Here is an 18,479-nt window from a genome sequence, read left to right as displayed (position 1 = left end):
AAGATTTTGTCAAAGTGGTTCGATGGGATGCCTACTTTCGCTATGTAAGAGAATATTTTTATTTTAACAGTTTGGCAAAGTACCTACATCTGCAAGATGATTAGGGCACGGATATTGTGGCCCGACATATGAAAGATAAAGATATAATTTTCTGATAATTGAGGTTTTAGTATTTTTGTTTTAACGGTCCGAATCCTTTCCTATGTTTGCTCTTAGAGGCTGCCTTTGACAGACGACTGTTTATGTAATTCATGATATTACGAGAATTCCTCCACTCAAAAATCATGTTTATTCATATCTATTTGATTTTGAACTTGGGATTACAGGAGATGTACAGTGGGTCGAGCCTAAGGGTTTCCATCCCCTTAACTCCCCAATCCGATTCTTAGCCTTTCCCTAAAATGCTGCAAAATAGAGGATACAAACATATATGTGTTACCCTATATCTTTTACATCACGTGATCATTTTGTTTGAGCGGTTCTGTACAGACACCTACATTCGTGATTTACAAGAAGTTAGTTAGTAATGTCTTCACTTAGCAACTTCTACTTGCAAGATGGCGATATCTAATCTATGACCTAGAACAACTTGGTTCTGCGTCTTCCAATATGGCATTCCTAAAGCGATCAATATAATGCTGCAAGTGCTTACAACGATCCCTTGCCTTTGGAATATGTTGAAAGGTTACGAGAAACTCTCGCTACAGCTGATCGCGAGGCTTGAGTGAGCTAGGGCGGAACGCCAAACACCTTCTGGCAAAAAGGGGGAGGAGATTGGTTTAAGAGTTGTTGCAGAAAAATGCCACTACAAAGTTGTCTTTTTGGATCGATAGTTCAGCTTTTACGGGTCTGTTGTAGAAGGCACTGATAATTAATCTCCTCTTGTCGATAGTTCGTGCTGCTTTACTAACTCATACCTATCCCACTACACTAGAATCTCCCCAAACTCGAAAAAAAATATCCAAGAAAGTTGGGAAGTTTTGAGATACGCCTCATCTGGCATGGGCGGAACATATATGAGGGAATTGGCATGCCAGAGAGGCTACCTCTTGGGTTCATAGAATGCTTTGGCAAACACATCCCAGGAGGTCTTTTCCCTTAGAAGAGGTCTTCACATTCTTCACAATAACACTCATTTGCGGGTGTTAGCATCGCTAGGGATGATGACCCTTTGGCCTTTAGATATCCTTAGGGGGTTCATCCTCACTTTTTACTTGCCTAGCTTGGATCTCTCATTTGATGAACAACATGGATGCCTAGTAAAGATATAGGGCAGGGAGGTGCGTTCTTCTCCCGAGGGCTGCCGTAATAGCGGGAGAAAAACCTTGGAAGGCACATAATAACAGGAGAAAAACCTTACAACAAGCTCCACAGTACCTTCCTAGAGGATTTAAAGCGTGACTTATTGAGAGGCATTATAGGATGAAGCGGGAGCACAAAACTTCACACAACTGACCCTTATGGTGGTAGCTAAGTGATGGATTTTTGCTCGATTCTCACACATGGCTCCAAATTGTTATTGCCTAATTATAACAATTAAATTTATTTATCTTAAGATTAGTCATAGCAGAGTCCTTCACCACGATAGAGGCTCTGAGATGCCATGAGTAAGGTCAAATGGATTTGGAAAGGGTCGGGGCCTGAACCTGATAAGGCAGGAACCCGGATGGGTCCTTAGGGGCTTCCAGATGTGCTGTTCGAATGAGCCTTCGGGGAGTCAAGATGAAGGGATCCCGATGGGTCTTTGGGAGACAAGGCTTCCAATCCTTTGGGTGAGCTAAGCTTGGACTTAACTTATAATACCCAAGAGCTCAGAAAAAGGGTAGTATATATCGAGGATAAGTAAGGAAAGAAATAACACCAGGTGGATATCTTTTGAGCTGAATGTAGGCAAGAAACTCCTAGGTTAAACGTGCTTAAGTTGGGGAAACTTAAGGATGGGTGACCCCCTGGGAAGTTCGTGTAGGCCTATTAGGGTAAGTTGTTCTGATCTTTCCTATCGTTCGATGTAGGATGTTACATAGCCCACGCCCACTAATGAAAGTCAGAAAGGCACGTAGGAGACTCTCACGGGCTTTCTGATGCCAAAGTTAGACAATAGTCCAAGGCAAGTCCAAAGCATAATATATGATGCCAAGTGTATGTCTATTACATGTCTCGAAGGGATATTTGTGTTTTGAATAGGTTTTGGAGAGAGAGATTGAGTGTTGAGACAGAGGTATGAAACGAGTTCAAGGGGTATGTGGAGCCAAAAGATTACAAAATTTCATTTGCCTTTAAAGGGACGAGTATTTATAGACGAAGTGGTGGGACCCACGATTGAGCCAAAGGATTCTTTCAAGAAGTGTCTTAAGGAGGCTAGAGGACCTGGAGAAGTTTTTGAGATGGGACACCTCAATGGTTATCTCTTGGTGGCCCCGAAAGGGGGTTTTAGTTCAGGAGACCTCAAAAGATGTCCTTGGACTTGGGAAAAAATGATGCATGTTGATCTCGGAAGACCCATCGAGGGCTTATGAGGCTTTTGTCTTGGAGACTATCTGAGGAAGAATGAACATTGAAACTTAAGAGAATTTTAGAGCATCCCACAACAATAGGGTTTGTGGATTTTTTTTTCTATAAATAGGGTTTGTGTATTTAATTTTGGGGATTTTTTTATTGATTTATGTATTTGATGAATGAGATTGTGTATTTGGTTATTGATTTTGTATATGTGCATATTTGATTATTTTGTATATTTAGTTATTGATTTACATATTTAATTATTGATTTTGTATATGTATATATTTATTATTAAATTATAAAATAAATATTAAAATTTTATAATAGTAAAAATTATAAATAAGGTAAAATAAATAGAATTAAAATTTATTAATAAATAAATAAAATAGGCAGTAAAATAGAAAGTAAAATAAATAATGTGATTGGAGCAAATATAATTTTTAAAATAAAAAAAAAATTTATAATTTATATTTATAATATAATTAAAAACAAAATAAAGAGCTTGGAGATAGAACACCATCTTTGGGGGTAAAAACTCGCTTAAACCTCCCTCGCTGCTCCTGTGAGCCATGGTGTTATCCACTCGCTCCTCCTGAACCCGTCCTCCCTCCCCCTATCTGCAATCTGATAATGGCAAACCTCTTAACCTCTTCGCACTTACCATTTACATTCGCATACCCCTCATTATCATCATCATCATCTTCTTCTTCTTGCTATTTGGCATATCGAAACTGTCGAAATGTTGTAAGGTTAGCGTCGGCAGTGTCGTCGCCGGAGAGGAAGACGACGAGGAGGAGGAAGAGGAGACAGAAGCAGCAAGGTAAGGACGAGGAGGCAACAGTGACAGGTCTTGGGGTGTCGACCGCCGAGAAAGGGCTGAGGCTGGTGTTCATGGAGGAGCTCATGGAACGCGCTCGCAAACGCGATTCCGCCGGCGTTTCCGAAGTCATGTACGATATGATTGCCGCCGGCCTTAGCCCTGGCCCCCGCTCCTTCCACGGATTGATCGTCTCCCATGTCCTTGCCGGCGACGATGAGGGCGCTGTAAGTCAACTATATATATATATATATATGTGTGTGTGTGTGTGTGTGTGTATATTAGACCCTTTTGCTGTCCCAATTTTTATGTGCTATGTAGTTTCCATTCTAATAAAAAAGATACTTTTTAATTTTATTTGCTGGCGTTTTGGATATTGAATTATGGTATTCTCCCAGTCCATAATCCTGGCGCCTGGTTGGTATGTGACCCGGATTTAGTAGCATTTTAGGTGTTAGATGCCAGAAAATTGTGGAAATTGAACTGCAAATGTTTGTAAAAGTGTTTGGTTACCTCGCACTGTGTATTTTCTCTTAAATACAATGCTATTGGAGCATGAAGTGTGGTCCTCTGTCTGTTCATTGAGAGAAACGAATTGCTGCTCAATTCACTGGATATGGGAATAAATGACAAATATATTAATTTTGTACCTGAAGATTAATTGGGGAGTCTTCAACTTGATTCCTTCAGTTAGTTGATGTCTTGCTTAGTTTAATCTTTCACTAGCCCTCTTTGCTTCACTAAAAGAAGAATGGAAGTCATGACAATACATATTCATATGCTTGTATGCAAGTAATAATGACTTAATTTTTTGCATTACAATTATATCTACATGTATTAGAAGAGGAAGGGGGGGAGGGGGGGGGGGGGGGTAGCTTTCTTGTAAGGTGGGCTCAGTTCCATACTTGACCCTAAAACAAGATTTATCTTTCAATACTATTATAGAAAGGGAGAGCACCATTTGTTCTCCCCCTGCCCCTTTAGAAGTGGTGTCACTAATTGTTTGGATCAAATGATCCTACAAAAATAACTTAATTCGTAACTCAATTACCCTAAATTTCTTCACTTGGAAAGTTAATATGTCAAATTAGATAATCCTAATTTTAAGCCCATTTCCATAGAAATAGTAATTATTGCACTTTTTCCATTTTAGTTTTTCACTACTATTAATTATTTATAACTTTGCAAGGCTTTAACTTCTCAAATTGTCTATTATTTTTACCCCAAATTGTCCAATTTTCCATTTAAACCTCATTTTTCGTTAATAAGAACTTGAAAATAAAGTTTTTGGCCACTTTTTCCCTTTTTTTCCAAAGATTTGGAAAGCCAAAATTACCAAAATACTCCTTATAGGTCAAAATGATTAAAATGGCCCCCATTGTCCTTTTCAAGTCTCTAGGTTTTCTTCTTTCTTGTAATTTCCTTGAGGTTTAATTTGCCATACTTGTCACCTTGTTCCATTTTATCTTTTGATATTTTAAGCCAAACTCCAAAATTAAAAAAATACTATCGTCATTAAAAATTTGAATATCACATTAGTAACATGCATTTATATTTGTCCAAACCATGGAAGAGAGGATAGGGATGACCATATTGGGGACTAGGGGAGGAAGACAAGTTGCATAATGGAAGTAGGTTAGGTTGAAGCGTAATGCGTCTTGTATATGTGATTATTGTTGTTGTTTCTAAAGGTAAACATGATGAATACGTATGAAGTTTAGCATACATTTTGTAATGGTGAATTTAGTTAGCAATAACATACATAAGCACATATTTTGTTAATAGCTCACCTATAAATAAGAAGGATGACCAAAAATAGATATAATACAGTGTTGAGAGTAAAAATAATAATATAAAAGATGAAATTAACCCTCTATGTACCACTTAAACTTTCAGATGAAATGGTGGTTAACAATTCAACATGGTATTAAAGCAAACAAAGGTTTTAAGTTCAACCCTCACCATGAACCCAAATACCCATTATTTCATTAGTTGCACGTGTTTGGACCAATTATAGATTGAAGCTTGGCCACACGTGAGAGGGCATCTTGAGAGTAAAAATAATAATATGAAACATAAAGTTAACCCTCTATGTATTAGCTTAAGCCTTTAGATGAAATTGTAGTTAACAATTCAACACATAGAACTAGGACATCAAAACTGTACTCTATATTGGACATCTAGATCTGAGGTTCAAAAGTGCTTGGTTCCCATTGGTTTGTGCAAAACCATAAGGGAATGGGATCAAATCCAAGCTAAGATGAATCCTCGAGATAGAGTTGCTCGATCAAATTCAAGCTAAGATGAATCCTAGAGATAGAGTTGCTTGATCAAATCCAAGCTAAGATGAATCCTAGAGATAGAGAAGTGTCATTGCGCCTTTATCAAGATGTGACATTAGTTTCTATTTTAGTTTTCTAACAATTTGAAGTAAGTCCATTGCCATAATTGCTCTTTCTACTTTTGGTTTCATGGCTCGACTTTCCATTTGCTTTGATGGTATATGGGTTATTCTCATAAGCAATGCATTATGCATCTTGATATTATCAAGATACATGTGTCATGGAATAGTCAACATACATGTGCTAGCATGCAATATTGAATTTAGTAGCATAAGTATATATGATCGTGGTTAATAGCTCACCTATAAATGAGAAGCCTGAGGAAAAATAGATAAATACATAGAACTAAGATATCCAAAACACTACTCTGTATTGGGTATCTTCGTTCTCCATCAGTTAATGCAAACTGCAAGGGAATAGGATCAAATCTTAGCTAAGTTGAATCTTGGAGATAAGAGTCTTTGGTCATTACATAGTAGGAGGCTCAAATATCTTCAAAAGACATAATTGCACCTCTTAGCAAGATTTGACACTAATTTTTCTTCTGATTTTCTAACAATTATAAATGTAGTTGTTATATATATAAATAAAATATTTTCACAAGTGTGTTTTGGTGTGTGTTTGCATTGTGTATACATTGTATGGGTGTATGCTTTCTTAGACTGTATGAATATGAAGTCTGGGATGCTTTCCTAAGAAAGAAACATGTATTTGTTTAACATTAAAGTACATGTGGGTATGCCTTTTGGCTTCCAAAGTTTCAAAGTTTGGTTTCTTTGAAGGTTAGACATTAGCAACAAAGATAGAAGATAGTGGACCAAACACGATCAACATTATCAAATGACCCCCTCATACTCCTTTTGTTTATTTTTTACACTTATATTTTTGGGTATTTTTAGGAACATATTGGATGCTTATTGATATTAGATTTGAATGATGGATTGGATGCTGATATTAGTTTGCATTAGGAACATTTAGGCATTGGATTGCATTGGATTTTCTATTCTTGTTGGATACTTATTGTTTTAGGAACATCTGTGGTTTAATGGTATATGATTGATGTACTAATTTTGTTTTTGTATGTTGAATGATATTTGAATTAATAGATTGAATCATATATTCTTTGTAGATTAAGCTATTTTCTCAATATATTTGAGATTTGTACCCCCACCTAGTGGAATTGAGGCTTGTGATTGTTGTATTTGAGATTTCTGAATACTATTTTTTTGTGAAGATAAGGCCATAGACAGAAGTGATTAGTAAGCTACAATTCATTTAGTTGACCCCATATGGTGAGATTAAAACTTGATGTGTTGTTGTTGTACCTAATGAGTCATTACTATGAAATTTCGAAAGAGGGTGATTGAACAAAGGTTAAGAAAAGAAGTGAAAGTGTATGAAAATCAATTTATTTCCATACTTTGTTAGTTAATAACTAAAAGCTGTCTACTTATCGAGGTTTCTAAGACCAACATATACAAAATATAAGTGTAACTAAGTTGCGGATGTTATGGTGAATGCGCAACTATATAAAAAAAGACAAATAAGAAATGAGGTTATGCAGGATGGTTAGAGTGGTGTCTAATGAAAATACGATGGAAGATACGTGATTAAGATGGTTTGGACTTGTGGGAAAAAGATCAATAAACATACTTGTAAGGTGAGTGGATCGAGTGGATGTTTGTAGCCAAAAAAAAAAGAGAGGAAGACTAGGGAAAATTTGGTTAAACACCCCTTAAACATGGCATAGGATATAATGGCTCTAGAGAGGACATGGCCATGGATACTAATGGCTACAGGTTGATTGACCTATTGACTAATTGACCCCTAACTTGTGATTCATTTGAATAGGATAGACCACTTTTTCAATTTTTGACCCAAATTCAATGTAGACCATATTTGACCCATTTTCTAAAATGTTCAAATCATTTTTTGTAATAAAATCACCTCTAAAATTATTTTAAATATGTATCAAACATAGATTAGCCTAATTTTTAAATCAATGCAATTATTCAAATTATTCCGTACCTTTAGCTTGTAGGACTTGGAACTTAGGGGTAATAAGAGTTTAGGATTCTATGCAGGGATTACAATTTCATTAATTAATTTTTATTGTTCAATTTTATATGGCTTAGGTTCCATGGACACACATAATCCAGACTTTGCATAAATGTTCTAAGTTGGGGACATTCGGTTGAGTAGATGATTTTTATTATGGCATGGTTTTATTTTATTTCACTGGCCTTATGCATGAATATTTTTTTATATAATTGCATATTTTGAAATTGCGCTATTTGTGAAAAGTTTACTCAAACCATTATTGAACTCCATTATGAAAATTATTTTGTCCTTACATTTTTAGAGCTTAGATTATCGAGGCAAACCTTTAGTTTAATTCTTTTGCTAGGGTTATGAATTTGGATTACTTGGTCAGATGTGATTGTTATGGTTATTGATGCATGATAAGTGGATTTCTTGATTTGGATGCATATAGAACGATGGATTTTGGACACAATTTTTTTTTATTTTTATTAGGAAAATCTTTGTTAGGATACCATTACTAATGACAATGGATGCTAGCCTTGGCTTGGTTCAACCTATTATTCATTCACCAGGTTATTAGCTCACTCTATCTATGTGTATGTCTATTTCAGATCACAAGTTGGTACTGAAACCGTTGAACCAGTCCACTTGAGGCACTTAGACTTTATTTTGCAATCTCTTCTTTGATAGGCATCACATTTGTTTAGGCATTATGTTATTCCATTTATTTTTGACAATTGTACTTGTCGGCTCTGTTAATTTACAAACAAGATTTATATAATATATTGGTGCAGTTTATTTAATAAGGTTGAGATTTTGATATATTGTCTTAATTTAAGTTTGTTATTGGAAATTGGATTTGATTTATGATAGCACAGAAGATAAGGAGGCTTGTTTGATTCCCTAGTGTGCCAACGGTTGACCAAGGGTCATGCGGGGATCACAGACCCTCATTTTGGATCTCATTAACCATTATTGTCCTCAGGCTCCGTCACTTGGTCATTGACTGGGGATAAGGTGCAATAAACTCTTATGGGTTCTGTACTGCTGTTCAATACTCAAAAGGGGTTTTCTGTTCAATCTGCTGCTACCTATTTAAAGACTCCCCAAACATGTCCTATCAGGGGTGGGTTGGGCCAGGTCTTGAACCAGTGGGTTCAGATTTCCATCCTAGTTATGGACATATGCTGTTGATATAATTAATATGATTTTTCCTCATGGTCAACTAAGCAACGTTTGTATACTTTTCTGAATTATTTCTTCCAAGTGTAGCATAGGGATCGTTATCTGCTTTAAACGTAGTATCTCTAACTCTGTTTTGGTGTCTTTTCTTTAACATTTGTATGCGCTCTTACACACACACATATATTATATGTGCGTTTTTGTTACATAAGCCCATGTTATATATTGCTGCTACCTAATGCAGATGCATGCATTGAGAAGGGAGTTGTGTGAAGGCCTTTGTCCTCTCCACGAAACATTTGTTGCATTGATCCGTTTGTTTGGTTCCAAGGGCCGTGCTACTAGAGGCTTGGAAATTCTTGCTGCAATGGAGAAGCTACATTTTGACATTCGTCATGGTTGGCTGGTTCTTGTTGGTAAGGTGTTCATGGCATTCCATTAACTATCCCATCTGACCTCCTTTGATCTATTTATTTAATTTTTCACCATTTTAGCATTTAACCTAGGTTTGTCTCTCATGATGTAATCAGAGGAACTTGTCAGAAGTAATCATCTCGAAGATGCTAACAAAGTGTTCCTGAAGGGTGCTGAAGGTGGATTGAGAGCTACTGATGAGCTTTATGATCTTTTAATTGAGGAGGACTGTAAAGTTGGGGATCACTCGAATGCACTAACAATAGCTTATGAAATGGAGGCAGCAGGCCGGATGGCAACTACATTTCATTTCAATTGTCTTCTAAGTGTGCAGGTAACGTACTTGCAGTGGCTTTCCTCTTTTCCTATTTGGATTTCTGTTGTGTGATTGAGAAATTCTCAACCGCCCCCAACATTTCTCTCCACTTTTGGGTAAGAGGGGATTTTTCTGTCTTTTGTAAAGTTTTTAGATGATCATGTTGGTGTAAGTAGCTTCTTTCGTTTAGGGTTTATCCCCTCAAAGTGTTTCTTTCCCACATAGTGTTGCCTTCACATAAAAGAAAAAAAAGCCCATTATCTGTGGCAACTACTGCATCGCCGTTAACATTTATTGATTTTTCTCGACTTTAGGACTCCTTATTTGAGCTGTAGCTGGTGACATGTTGTCCATGGGAACATGTACAGTTATGTTACCGTTACTATGCTGTTCTGTGATTAATTTCCTAATCTGGATGCATATTTTGATACTCTTTCCATCCCTATTTTGCCTTATTTTCTTTTATTTCCTTTTATTTTTCTTTTGGGGGGTGGGGGGAGCCTCATCTTATGTGCCCTAATTTTCTGTTGTCATATTCTGTTGAGCACATTTGCTAGGTACTGGGTAATATAAAGCTCATTTCATTTTGGAGCCTGTTGTTCCAATTGCTTCTTTACTTACAATAACATACTGACTTCTATTCTTCTTTTTGTAGGCTACTTGCGGAATTCCCGAAGTCGCTTTTGCAACATTTGAGAATATGGAATACGGGGAAGGTTAACAACAACATTTTCCTTTTCCTTTGATTTGCTTTCCCAGTTTCTTTCTTTTTGTCTTTCAGTTTTGCTTTCTTCAGTTTCTGGTTATGATTAGACATACTTAGGGGCTGGTTGACAAATTTTTGGTTTTCATGATTTTGCTCTTAATTTTTGGTGTTTAGTTTTTTCTTTTTATTCAAAAAATTAAAATCAATCATGATGTTTGATTACACTTTGTTTTGTAAAATATAGAAACAAAGTATGGAAACATGTTTGATAATGTCCATCCTTAATCAATATTATGATTAAACATATTTCATAAATTCTTTTAATTCTATTTATGAATGAACAATTTCACTTATAATTTTTATTTAATATGATTATTATTTTTAATAACAATTTTAAAATTTTAATTAGCCAATTTATTAAATGTTTTTGTACTATTTGTGTTAATACTATTATCAGTCACAGATAATGGAATACATCAATTTTATTTGTTAGAATATCTTGAGAATTTTGTTAGAATATTTTATAGGTCTTTATATATATTTTTTAATCTTTCCATAATTGTTTATTCCTTTTTAGGCTAGTCTTTATTACCTTTCTAGGTTAGTCAAAGACCTTATCATACCCATTTTATAGCTTTTACAATACAATAATAAGAATATTGTATTCTTTTACTTTAATATGGTATCAAAGCCTTGCAAAACTGAATTCTTTTACTTTAATATGGTATCAACTCAATTACTCTTTCGTTTTTCTGTCTAGTTTTAGTTCCTTTCTATTTCTTGAAGGTGCCAACATTTTGCAATGCCATCATTAGGTGACTGCTCTTGTATGAGATCAGGGACATTGTTTCCACATTTGATCTGAAGGTGAAATTCCCTTTGAGTTGATCCCTTTGCATCTCGCCCACCTCCTTTGAGTTGACATTTGTCGACGTCGATTTGCTTGAAGATGTGATGAAACAAGATGTTACTGGAGCTCTTGTTGTCAACAAGCGTCTGCGTATTTTGAAGTTTGCAATAATAATTATCCCCACTATCACATCGTTATGGGGTAGTTGAACTCCTTCAAGATCTTGATCAGAAAAAAGGAAAACATAGAGTTGGGTTCCAGTTCCACACGTGGTTTCTTGGTAGCTAGATATACTTCTCCTATATATGTACGCAGGCCAACATGCAAGAGGGGCCTGGTCCTTTGAGGATATAGTTAATGGTACCCACTTACTTCGAATTGATTCATGGGGGGTTTGCTTAGGTTGGGACAACTCCTAACTCTGCTCCCCTAGACTTTGACTTTGAGCCTTGATCATGTTACAAGTGTAGAGGAATAAAATAATGTGTATTTCTCTAAAATGAATAGACTAGGTATATATATATATAAACACACACACACACACACACACACACACACAAGAGTATACTAAGTACCCTTATTACAATAATAAACTTTACTATATACTTATAACTTCAAGACTCCCCCTCAAGCTAGAGTGTATATATTTAGCATGCCTAGCTTGGTATTTGGGTCCGTTGGAGTCTTTATAGGCTTACATCTAAGCACGCTCGTCTCTTAAGCATATCCAAGGCATACATCCTTTGAGAAATATAGATTCCCTACTTTGGCTAAGCCACCTCAATACCAAGAAAATAATTTGGAGAACCCAAATCCTTGGTCTAAAGTTGTTGTTGAGAGGGTGAGCTTTCAACTCAGTGATACCAACACCATCATTTCTTGTAATAACTATATCATCAATAGATATTACCATGAGAATATGGCAACCAAATCGAGAGCAACAAAATATAGAATGATAAACTCCATTATGAGTTAACCAAAACCCTCAGACAATTGAATTGAATCTACCAAACAAGCTTGAGGAGACTGCTTTAAGCCATATAAGGATTTTCACAGGTGACACACTAAGCTAGATTTGCCCTAAGTAACAAACCCAGGAGTAAGCGACAAGAAGAGAAGAGAAGAGATCTTAAAAATTGGAGAAAATGTGTCCCCATAATCAAGGCCAAAAACTTGAGTATATTCTCAATGTGGCCATCAAGGCCAACCTTGATAGTAAAAACCTAGTGACATCCAATAGTAGACTTACCTTGTGGAAGAGGTACCAAATCCCAAGTTCCATTAGACTAAAACAGACATTTCTTCAACCATAGCATCCTGCTAGCTTGGATGGTTAAAGGCTTCTATAACAGTTTTAGGAAGAGAGACAAACGACAAAGAAGAAATATGTGGATAAAGGAATTCACTTTCATTCGTATCAATCAACTGTACATGCCTAGTCTATATATACACACAAAGAGATTACAAATCACATCCCTAACGGATTTTGATCTCTTAAGAATCATCAATCAATTGAAAAAGGAAACAAATAAAATCAAAGAAGCTGTAAATCTTCCTAGATAAGAATCCTACTGTACATAGCCTAAAATAGAGAAGATTCTATGACTTAAATACTGAGATATTTGATCTTCTACACACCCCCTCAAGCTGGGGTGAAGATATTGTTCATCTCAAGCTTGGAACTTAGGTCGTTGAAGCATTAGAGGGACAACCAGAACATTCTGTGGAGAAGCAGTTATTGGGATGAATTTGTTTGCTCTGGAGGTCATTCTTTTTGAGGAGATAAGAGTCTCGAACATGCCATAGCACTGCCAATCGTCTTCCTTGAAGTTCGATCCTGAAATTCACACAAATTATTTGAGAACTTGGCCACACAATTATGATCAGTTGTGAGTTTCTGATTGACAATAGATTGCAATCTAAATTAGGAACCAAGAGATCATATTTCAGGGTAAGATCCTTGGATAGAGCTAGAACCTGTCCCTACTACCCTTGAAAGGGAACCATCTGCAATCTTTATAGTCCAATTTTCATCACAGGGTTTAAAGCTTGTCAATAGCTTGATGTTTCCAGTCATGTGGTCAGATGCCCCTGAATCAATAATCCACATAGCTGATAATTCACGTTTAGCAGTGAAAGCACTTAGGAAGTTACCTTCGTGGGCTATGGAACCAGAGCTACTGAAGGCTGAGTGATTTGTGACTGGCTAAACATTTTTTTTAGCCATTCCATCTGTTCCTTGCTGAAAAAATTTGGTTCTGAGGCTGTATTGGTCTCCTCCATAGAGGCTATATTGCCTCTACTTTTCCTTTCATGAGCTGGTTTCCAATCTGCTGGTTTGCTGTGTATTTCCCAGCAGATATCCCTTGTATGACCTGTTTTATGACAGTGATCACACCAAGGACACCCCTTTTTCTGTTTGGTTGGTTGTTGAGTGCCCTGAGTGGTTAGGGCTGAATTTTCCAGACTTGGGGTGGCTGTTTTCAGCATTATTTTCATCCTGCTTTCCTCTCGACGTACTTCAGAAAAAGCCTCCCGCATGCTTGGTAGAGGTTTTGTACCTAGAATTCTCCTTCTCACTCCATCTAGGTTTTTGTTCAAACCTATAAGGAACTTGTATAATCTCTTTGTTTGAACAATCTGTTTGTGTTTGGCTGAATCTTTCGAACACTTCTACTAGATTGTATCAAACTTATCTAGTTGAAACAAGTACTTGTTGAGTGAATTAAAGTACTGGGCAACATGGGATTCTCCCTGTCTCAGATCATCAAGCATGTTTTCAATCTCAAACAGCTCAGAAGTATTTTTAACATGTGAGTAAGCCTCCTTAGCAGCTTCCTAGATATCTTGTGCAGTGTCATCCAACAAAAAACTCTCATCAATTTCATTAGTCATGGAGTTAATAAGCTAGGACATTACCATGTTATTTTCAGATTTCCACATCCCGAACTTTGGGTCTTCCTCCCCTAGTTTGCTTGTGCCTCCAGTTAGGTAGTCATCCTTCCCCTTTCTGCAGATGAACATCATGACGGATTGGGACCACTGAAGATAGTTCTGCCTGTTCAACTTGTGACCAGTGATAATAAACATATTGTTGTCAATGGCTCCTGTGCTCTTGGCTGGACAGGAGATGATATCCAAAGACTGATTGCTTTTCCGGGGCATGTTGTGATTAGCAGATCTGATTCATCTGAAGGTTGCAGGAGTGACGGATTGAAAGGCAGATGGTGTGGCAGTCACTGCGTAGGGTTTAACAAAAGAGCAGGATTTTTTTTTTGCTCTGATACCATGCAGAAAATATTAGGGAGAAGAACAATGAATATATTTTCATATAGATTACTGAATACATTCCCTATTAATAGGGAAGAAGATTACACTATAGGAAAGTTATAGAAAAGGAAAAACAAATATGCTGTACACTATACAAGGAAACTAAGGATACAATTACAGAATTAGGAAACTTCTTAAATCAGGATCTAATCTTGGAGAAGATATCTATCTTGACTTTAGGAAAGTTAGCTCACGATCTCTAATCTCCTCCAATCTTCGTGGATTCTCTAATCACTCAACATAATCTCCGATAATATTCTCAAAATGTCCACACTTTGTGTCCTTACAAAATGGATTTTGGAATACTCAAAACCCAATAAGACATGATGGAAGCCATACTGGCTCACGAAAGCCCAATGGAAAACCCCTGTTGTTTCTTAGGAGGCTCCCCTCCCTGGGGTGTTTGCCATGAGCCCAACCTCCATGATGGCTCTTGAATCCAATCCCATACTGCCTGTTATGTCTTAGATTTAAGAACAAATATGACCAACTCAAGTGGACTTACAGGAATATCAAGTTTTTTTGCTTCCTAACAGAGAGGATCATTACTATATACCTTGAGAACGATACATAGTTTAAACTAGGTAGTATGTTATCTTAATGGAAAAATCTGATTTGTTATTTCATCATTCTTTGATTTTCTTGAGGGTGATTTATATTAAGTTTGGCTTTCACTCAGAACATAAAATGTATCAACTAAAATCTTGAGTTTTTCTTATTTAATTGAAGATGTACCCACTACAATATACCAGGAGTTGACTTGAGGGAATGTTTTCTGTTTTATGGATTTGTGAAAATAATTGAGTTGCTTTTCGGTGTAGCTTGTTGTGGACAAGATTGCAGGAGGTCTTTTTGTTCTCACACCTATGTTTTCTCCCCCTCGTTTGTTAACTGGAGCTTTGGATGGCAGATTATATGAAACCTGATACGGAGACATATAATTGGGTAATCCAAGCATATACAAGAGCAGAGTCCTACGACAGGTGAATTTTGTAGTGCATCATTATCCAAAGCAGTTATCAATTATTGGTGACTATATTTTCGAGAACTGACATGCTTTTCTTTTCCTTGTGTGTGTGTGTTGGGGGGGTGGGGGTTGCATAATCTGCCATTATAAGGTTGAGATTGACAGGAAAAACAAGTTTCACTGGAGCAAGATGAAAATTTCTTTGATTATCATACTTGAATTTGGATGCAGTAATCTGTGATGTATGCTGTTATGCAGTTGGGTATCATTGTTTATTGAGTAAATCACATATGTTCTGCCATATTGCTGTCCACTCTTCATTAATTAGGGGCTGTTTAGTTACCAAAATCATTTTCCAATTTCCCATCTCCAACTGTTTAGTTACAGAAAACATTTTCTAATTTTCCATCTCCAATTTTCTACTTTGTCTCCAGTTTTCCTTTTCCACAAAAATTTGGAAAATGCATTCAATTGTTGAATATGGAGAACTACTTTCTTATCATGAAAACTGAAAAATTATTCCAATTGGTTATTAAAACATATTTTCTAACTATTATACAATGCAATATATTTATTAATAATAATATTATAATTTTAAATATTAATAATTATATTATTATTATAAAATTAATATTATTGATACAATATTTATGATGTTGAAAACATTAATCTTTTAGTTCTGATAATTTATTAGTAATATTATCATATTAAATTATGAATAAATTTGATATATAACATTATAAAATTAATATTACAAATACAGTATTCATGATGTTTCTAATGTTACAATATTAATGATAATCATTAGTGATATTAATCATAATTTTTTTTTTCTAAATTTTAAAATTTTATAATATTGATATTATTGTTATTACTATCTTGACTCTTTATTATTAATGATTTTTTAAAATTACAATATTGTAGTATAATAAATTATTTATCGTTAATCAAATTTGCAATTTGTTGATATTGTCCATGTTTATAGATTATAATATTATTAATAATAAAATTTAAAATTGATATTTTTATTTATATTGATATTAAAAATAAAATAAATGTTGATTTTGGTCAAAGTGGGGAAAATTTGGAAAACCATGTTTTCATTTGGCTGAAAATTATTAAGGAAAATTTAGAAAAAATTTCAAGTACTTTTCTAATTTCAGTTCATATTTGGAAAATTCACAAATAGGATTTTCTATTTTTTTGTTTATGAAAATTTTTTATTTGAACATGTTTTCTAGTTTTTCGTGTTCTTTTTTTTTTTTTTTCTGAAAAACAACCCTAGTTTTCCCAAAAAACTCTGCAAAAAGTGGAAAATTAGAAAAGTTGTTCATATACAAAAGTTTTCTAAATAGACAATGGAAAGTCATATTTTCAAATTTTCCAAAATTGAATTGAACTTGAAAACTCCTAAAATGAGTTTTCCAAAATTTCCTTACTAATTTGGAGATTTGGAAAATGCAGTTCTCCACAATTTTTTCCAAATCATCTCCATCTCTTTTATGAACCTATGTTCCAATTTTCTTGATTGGAAATTAGTTTTCTGTACTTCTGACATTTGAATTTGTTCTTTAAATTTTCTGTGGAAAATGAAAGCTAGAGATTTTAAAGAAAGTTGGAGATAGTATTTTCCACAACTAAACAATCCCAGACATTCTCTGGGAACAGTAATCATTTTGTTACCTCATGCCCAGTTCCATAGGCATAATTATCACTGTCCATTTTGTACTAGTAGAAGTCACAAGTTGATGAACAGATTATTGTCCTAGCTTCAAGGCATGCATTTTCTGCAGAGCACACAAGTAGTCTACAAGCTATGTGGTATACGATTTTGGGCAAAGATAGTGGTTTCCTAGGCTATACAAGTTCTAGGTTTGATAATGGCTAAGAAAATGGAGTGGAGCTTCATATTCTTACCTTTTCAATTCCTACACCTTTCATAAGCAGATAATGAGTGTAAATAAACTATGGGTTGCTACCTTGACCTCTCTGACAGTCTGGGATTTGCAGCCTCTTGATTTTAGCCAACATCAACTCCAGAATATTGTTATTTGTTTGTTTTGCGGTGGGAAAATTGGTTTTTGCCCCTCTATGAGAATGTCTCAATTTCTTGGGCTCATTTGCAAAGATGACCTAGGTCATGGTTGCCTGGTTACCTTTTAATTTTTAGATTTTAGATTTTGGATGTTTAGCTGCTCAAAGAGGCTCTTCCCATGTTAGTATTGAATGCCTTTTGAACTCTGTGACTTAACTTGACTATTTGATGTTAGTAGGAGTTGCCAAATAGTTCTGTTTCCAAGTTGCTCTTTCTTGTATTACATGTTTTCTGTTGCTGCATGGTTTTGACATATAGGGTACAAGATGTTGCTGAGTTGCTTGGCATGATGGTTGAAGACCACAAGCGTTTGCATCCTAATGTGAAAACTTATGCGTAAGCATATGCCTTTCCACATGCTTATATTGTATTTGTTTTATTCGTGACGTTTACTGTGGTGTTATTTTCTACTGAGCTTATTTTGAGTAATTTCTTGTGAAGCAAATTTCTTTCATTTCCTCTCTGGCATAGCAAGCATAATGCCAGTTGCTGAAGAAATGATAACAAAAAAAAAAAAAAAAAAATCAAAAGGTAGTAGTCTTCTGCATTTAGCAACAATGTCAAGAAAGGTGCAGGTTGAAGCATATTTTTTCTTCTGTCTACTGGCCTATTTATACTTGTTGGAGTAAGAATAATACAGTTGCACCACTAGAATATTTCATCAATCTTTCTAATAATGAGCTTCTAGCAGTCATCTACCAATCAATCATCTCAAGTTATAGTCCAAAATTATAATAGTCAACAGTATACATCTAAAGGGTGACATCATGCATGAAACTATTGCTGCTAAGGGATTTGGGGAGCTATATGCAAATGTTCACCATTGCATCATGGGGAAAGAACAAAAGAGGTTTGTTTACTTGTTTGAACTTGGGACACAAATTCTCATATTCTAGTTGTATTTTTATGAGAGAAGTG

At 35.4% G+C, this 18,479-nt stretch overlaps 1 protein-coding gene across 1 annotated transcript in view; it reads left to right on the top strand.

Moving 5' to 3' along the window:
• Positions 1 to 3,019: 3,019 nt before the first annotated feature.
• LOC127806499 (uncharacterized) overlaps positions 3,020 to 18,479 on the top strand; it is a 56,512-nt gene continuing 41,052 nt past the window's right edge. The window contains exons 1-6 of the mRNA XM_052343842.1: positions 3,020 to 3,543; positions 9,128 to 9,299; positions 9,414 to 9,631; positions 10,269 to 10,329; positions 15,410 to 15,482; positions 17,820 to 17,897. Of these exons, the coding sequence (XP_052199802.1) occupies positions 3,130 to 3,543; positions 9,128 to 9,299; positions 9,414 to 9,631; positions 10,269 to 10,329; positions 15,410 to 15,482; positions 17,820 to 17,897 (1,016 nt within the window). The 5' untranslated portion in view covers positions 3,020 to 3,129. The remainder of the gene's footprint in view (positions 3,544 to 9,127; positions 9,300 to 9,413; positions 9,632 to 10,268; positions 10,330 to 15,409; positions 15,483 to 17,819; positions 17,898 to 18,479) is intronic.

Source organism: Diospyros lotus, chromosome 7 (assembly GCF_014633365.1).
Source record: "Diospyros lotus cultivar Yz01 chromosome 7, ASM1463336v1, whole genome shotgun sequence".
NCBI classification, from domain to species: Eukaryota; Viridiplantae; Streptophyta; class Magnoliopsida; order Ericales; family Ebenaceae; genus Diospyros; species Diospyros lotus.
Note: the sequence above shows the minus strand (reverse complement) of the source record. Positions and strands in the feature narration are given on the sequence as shown.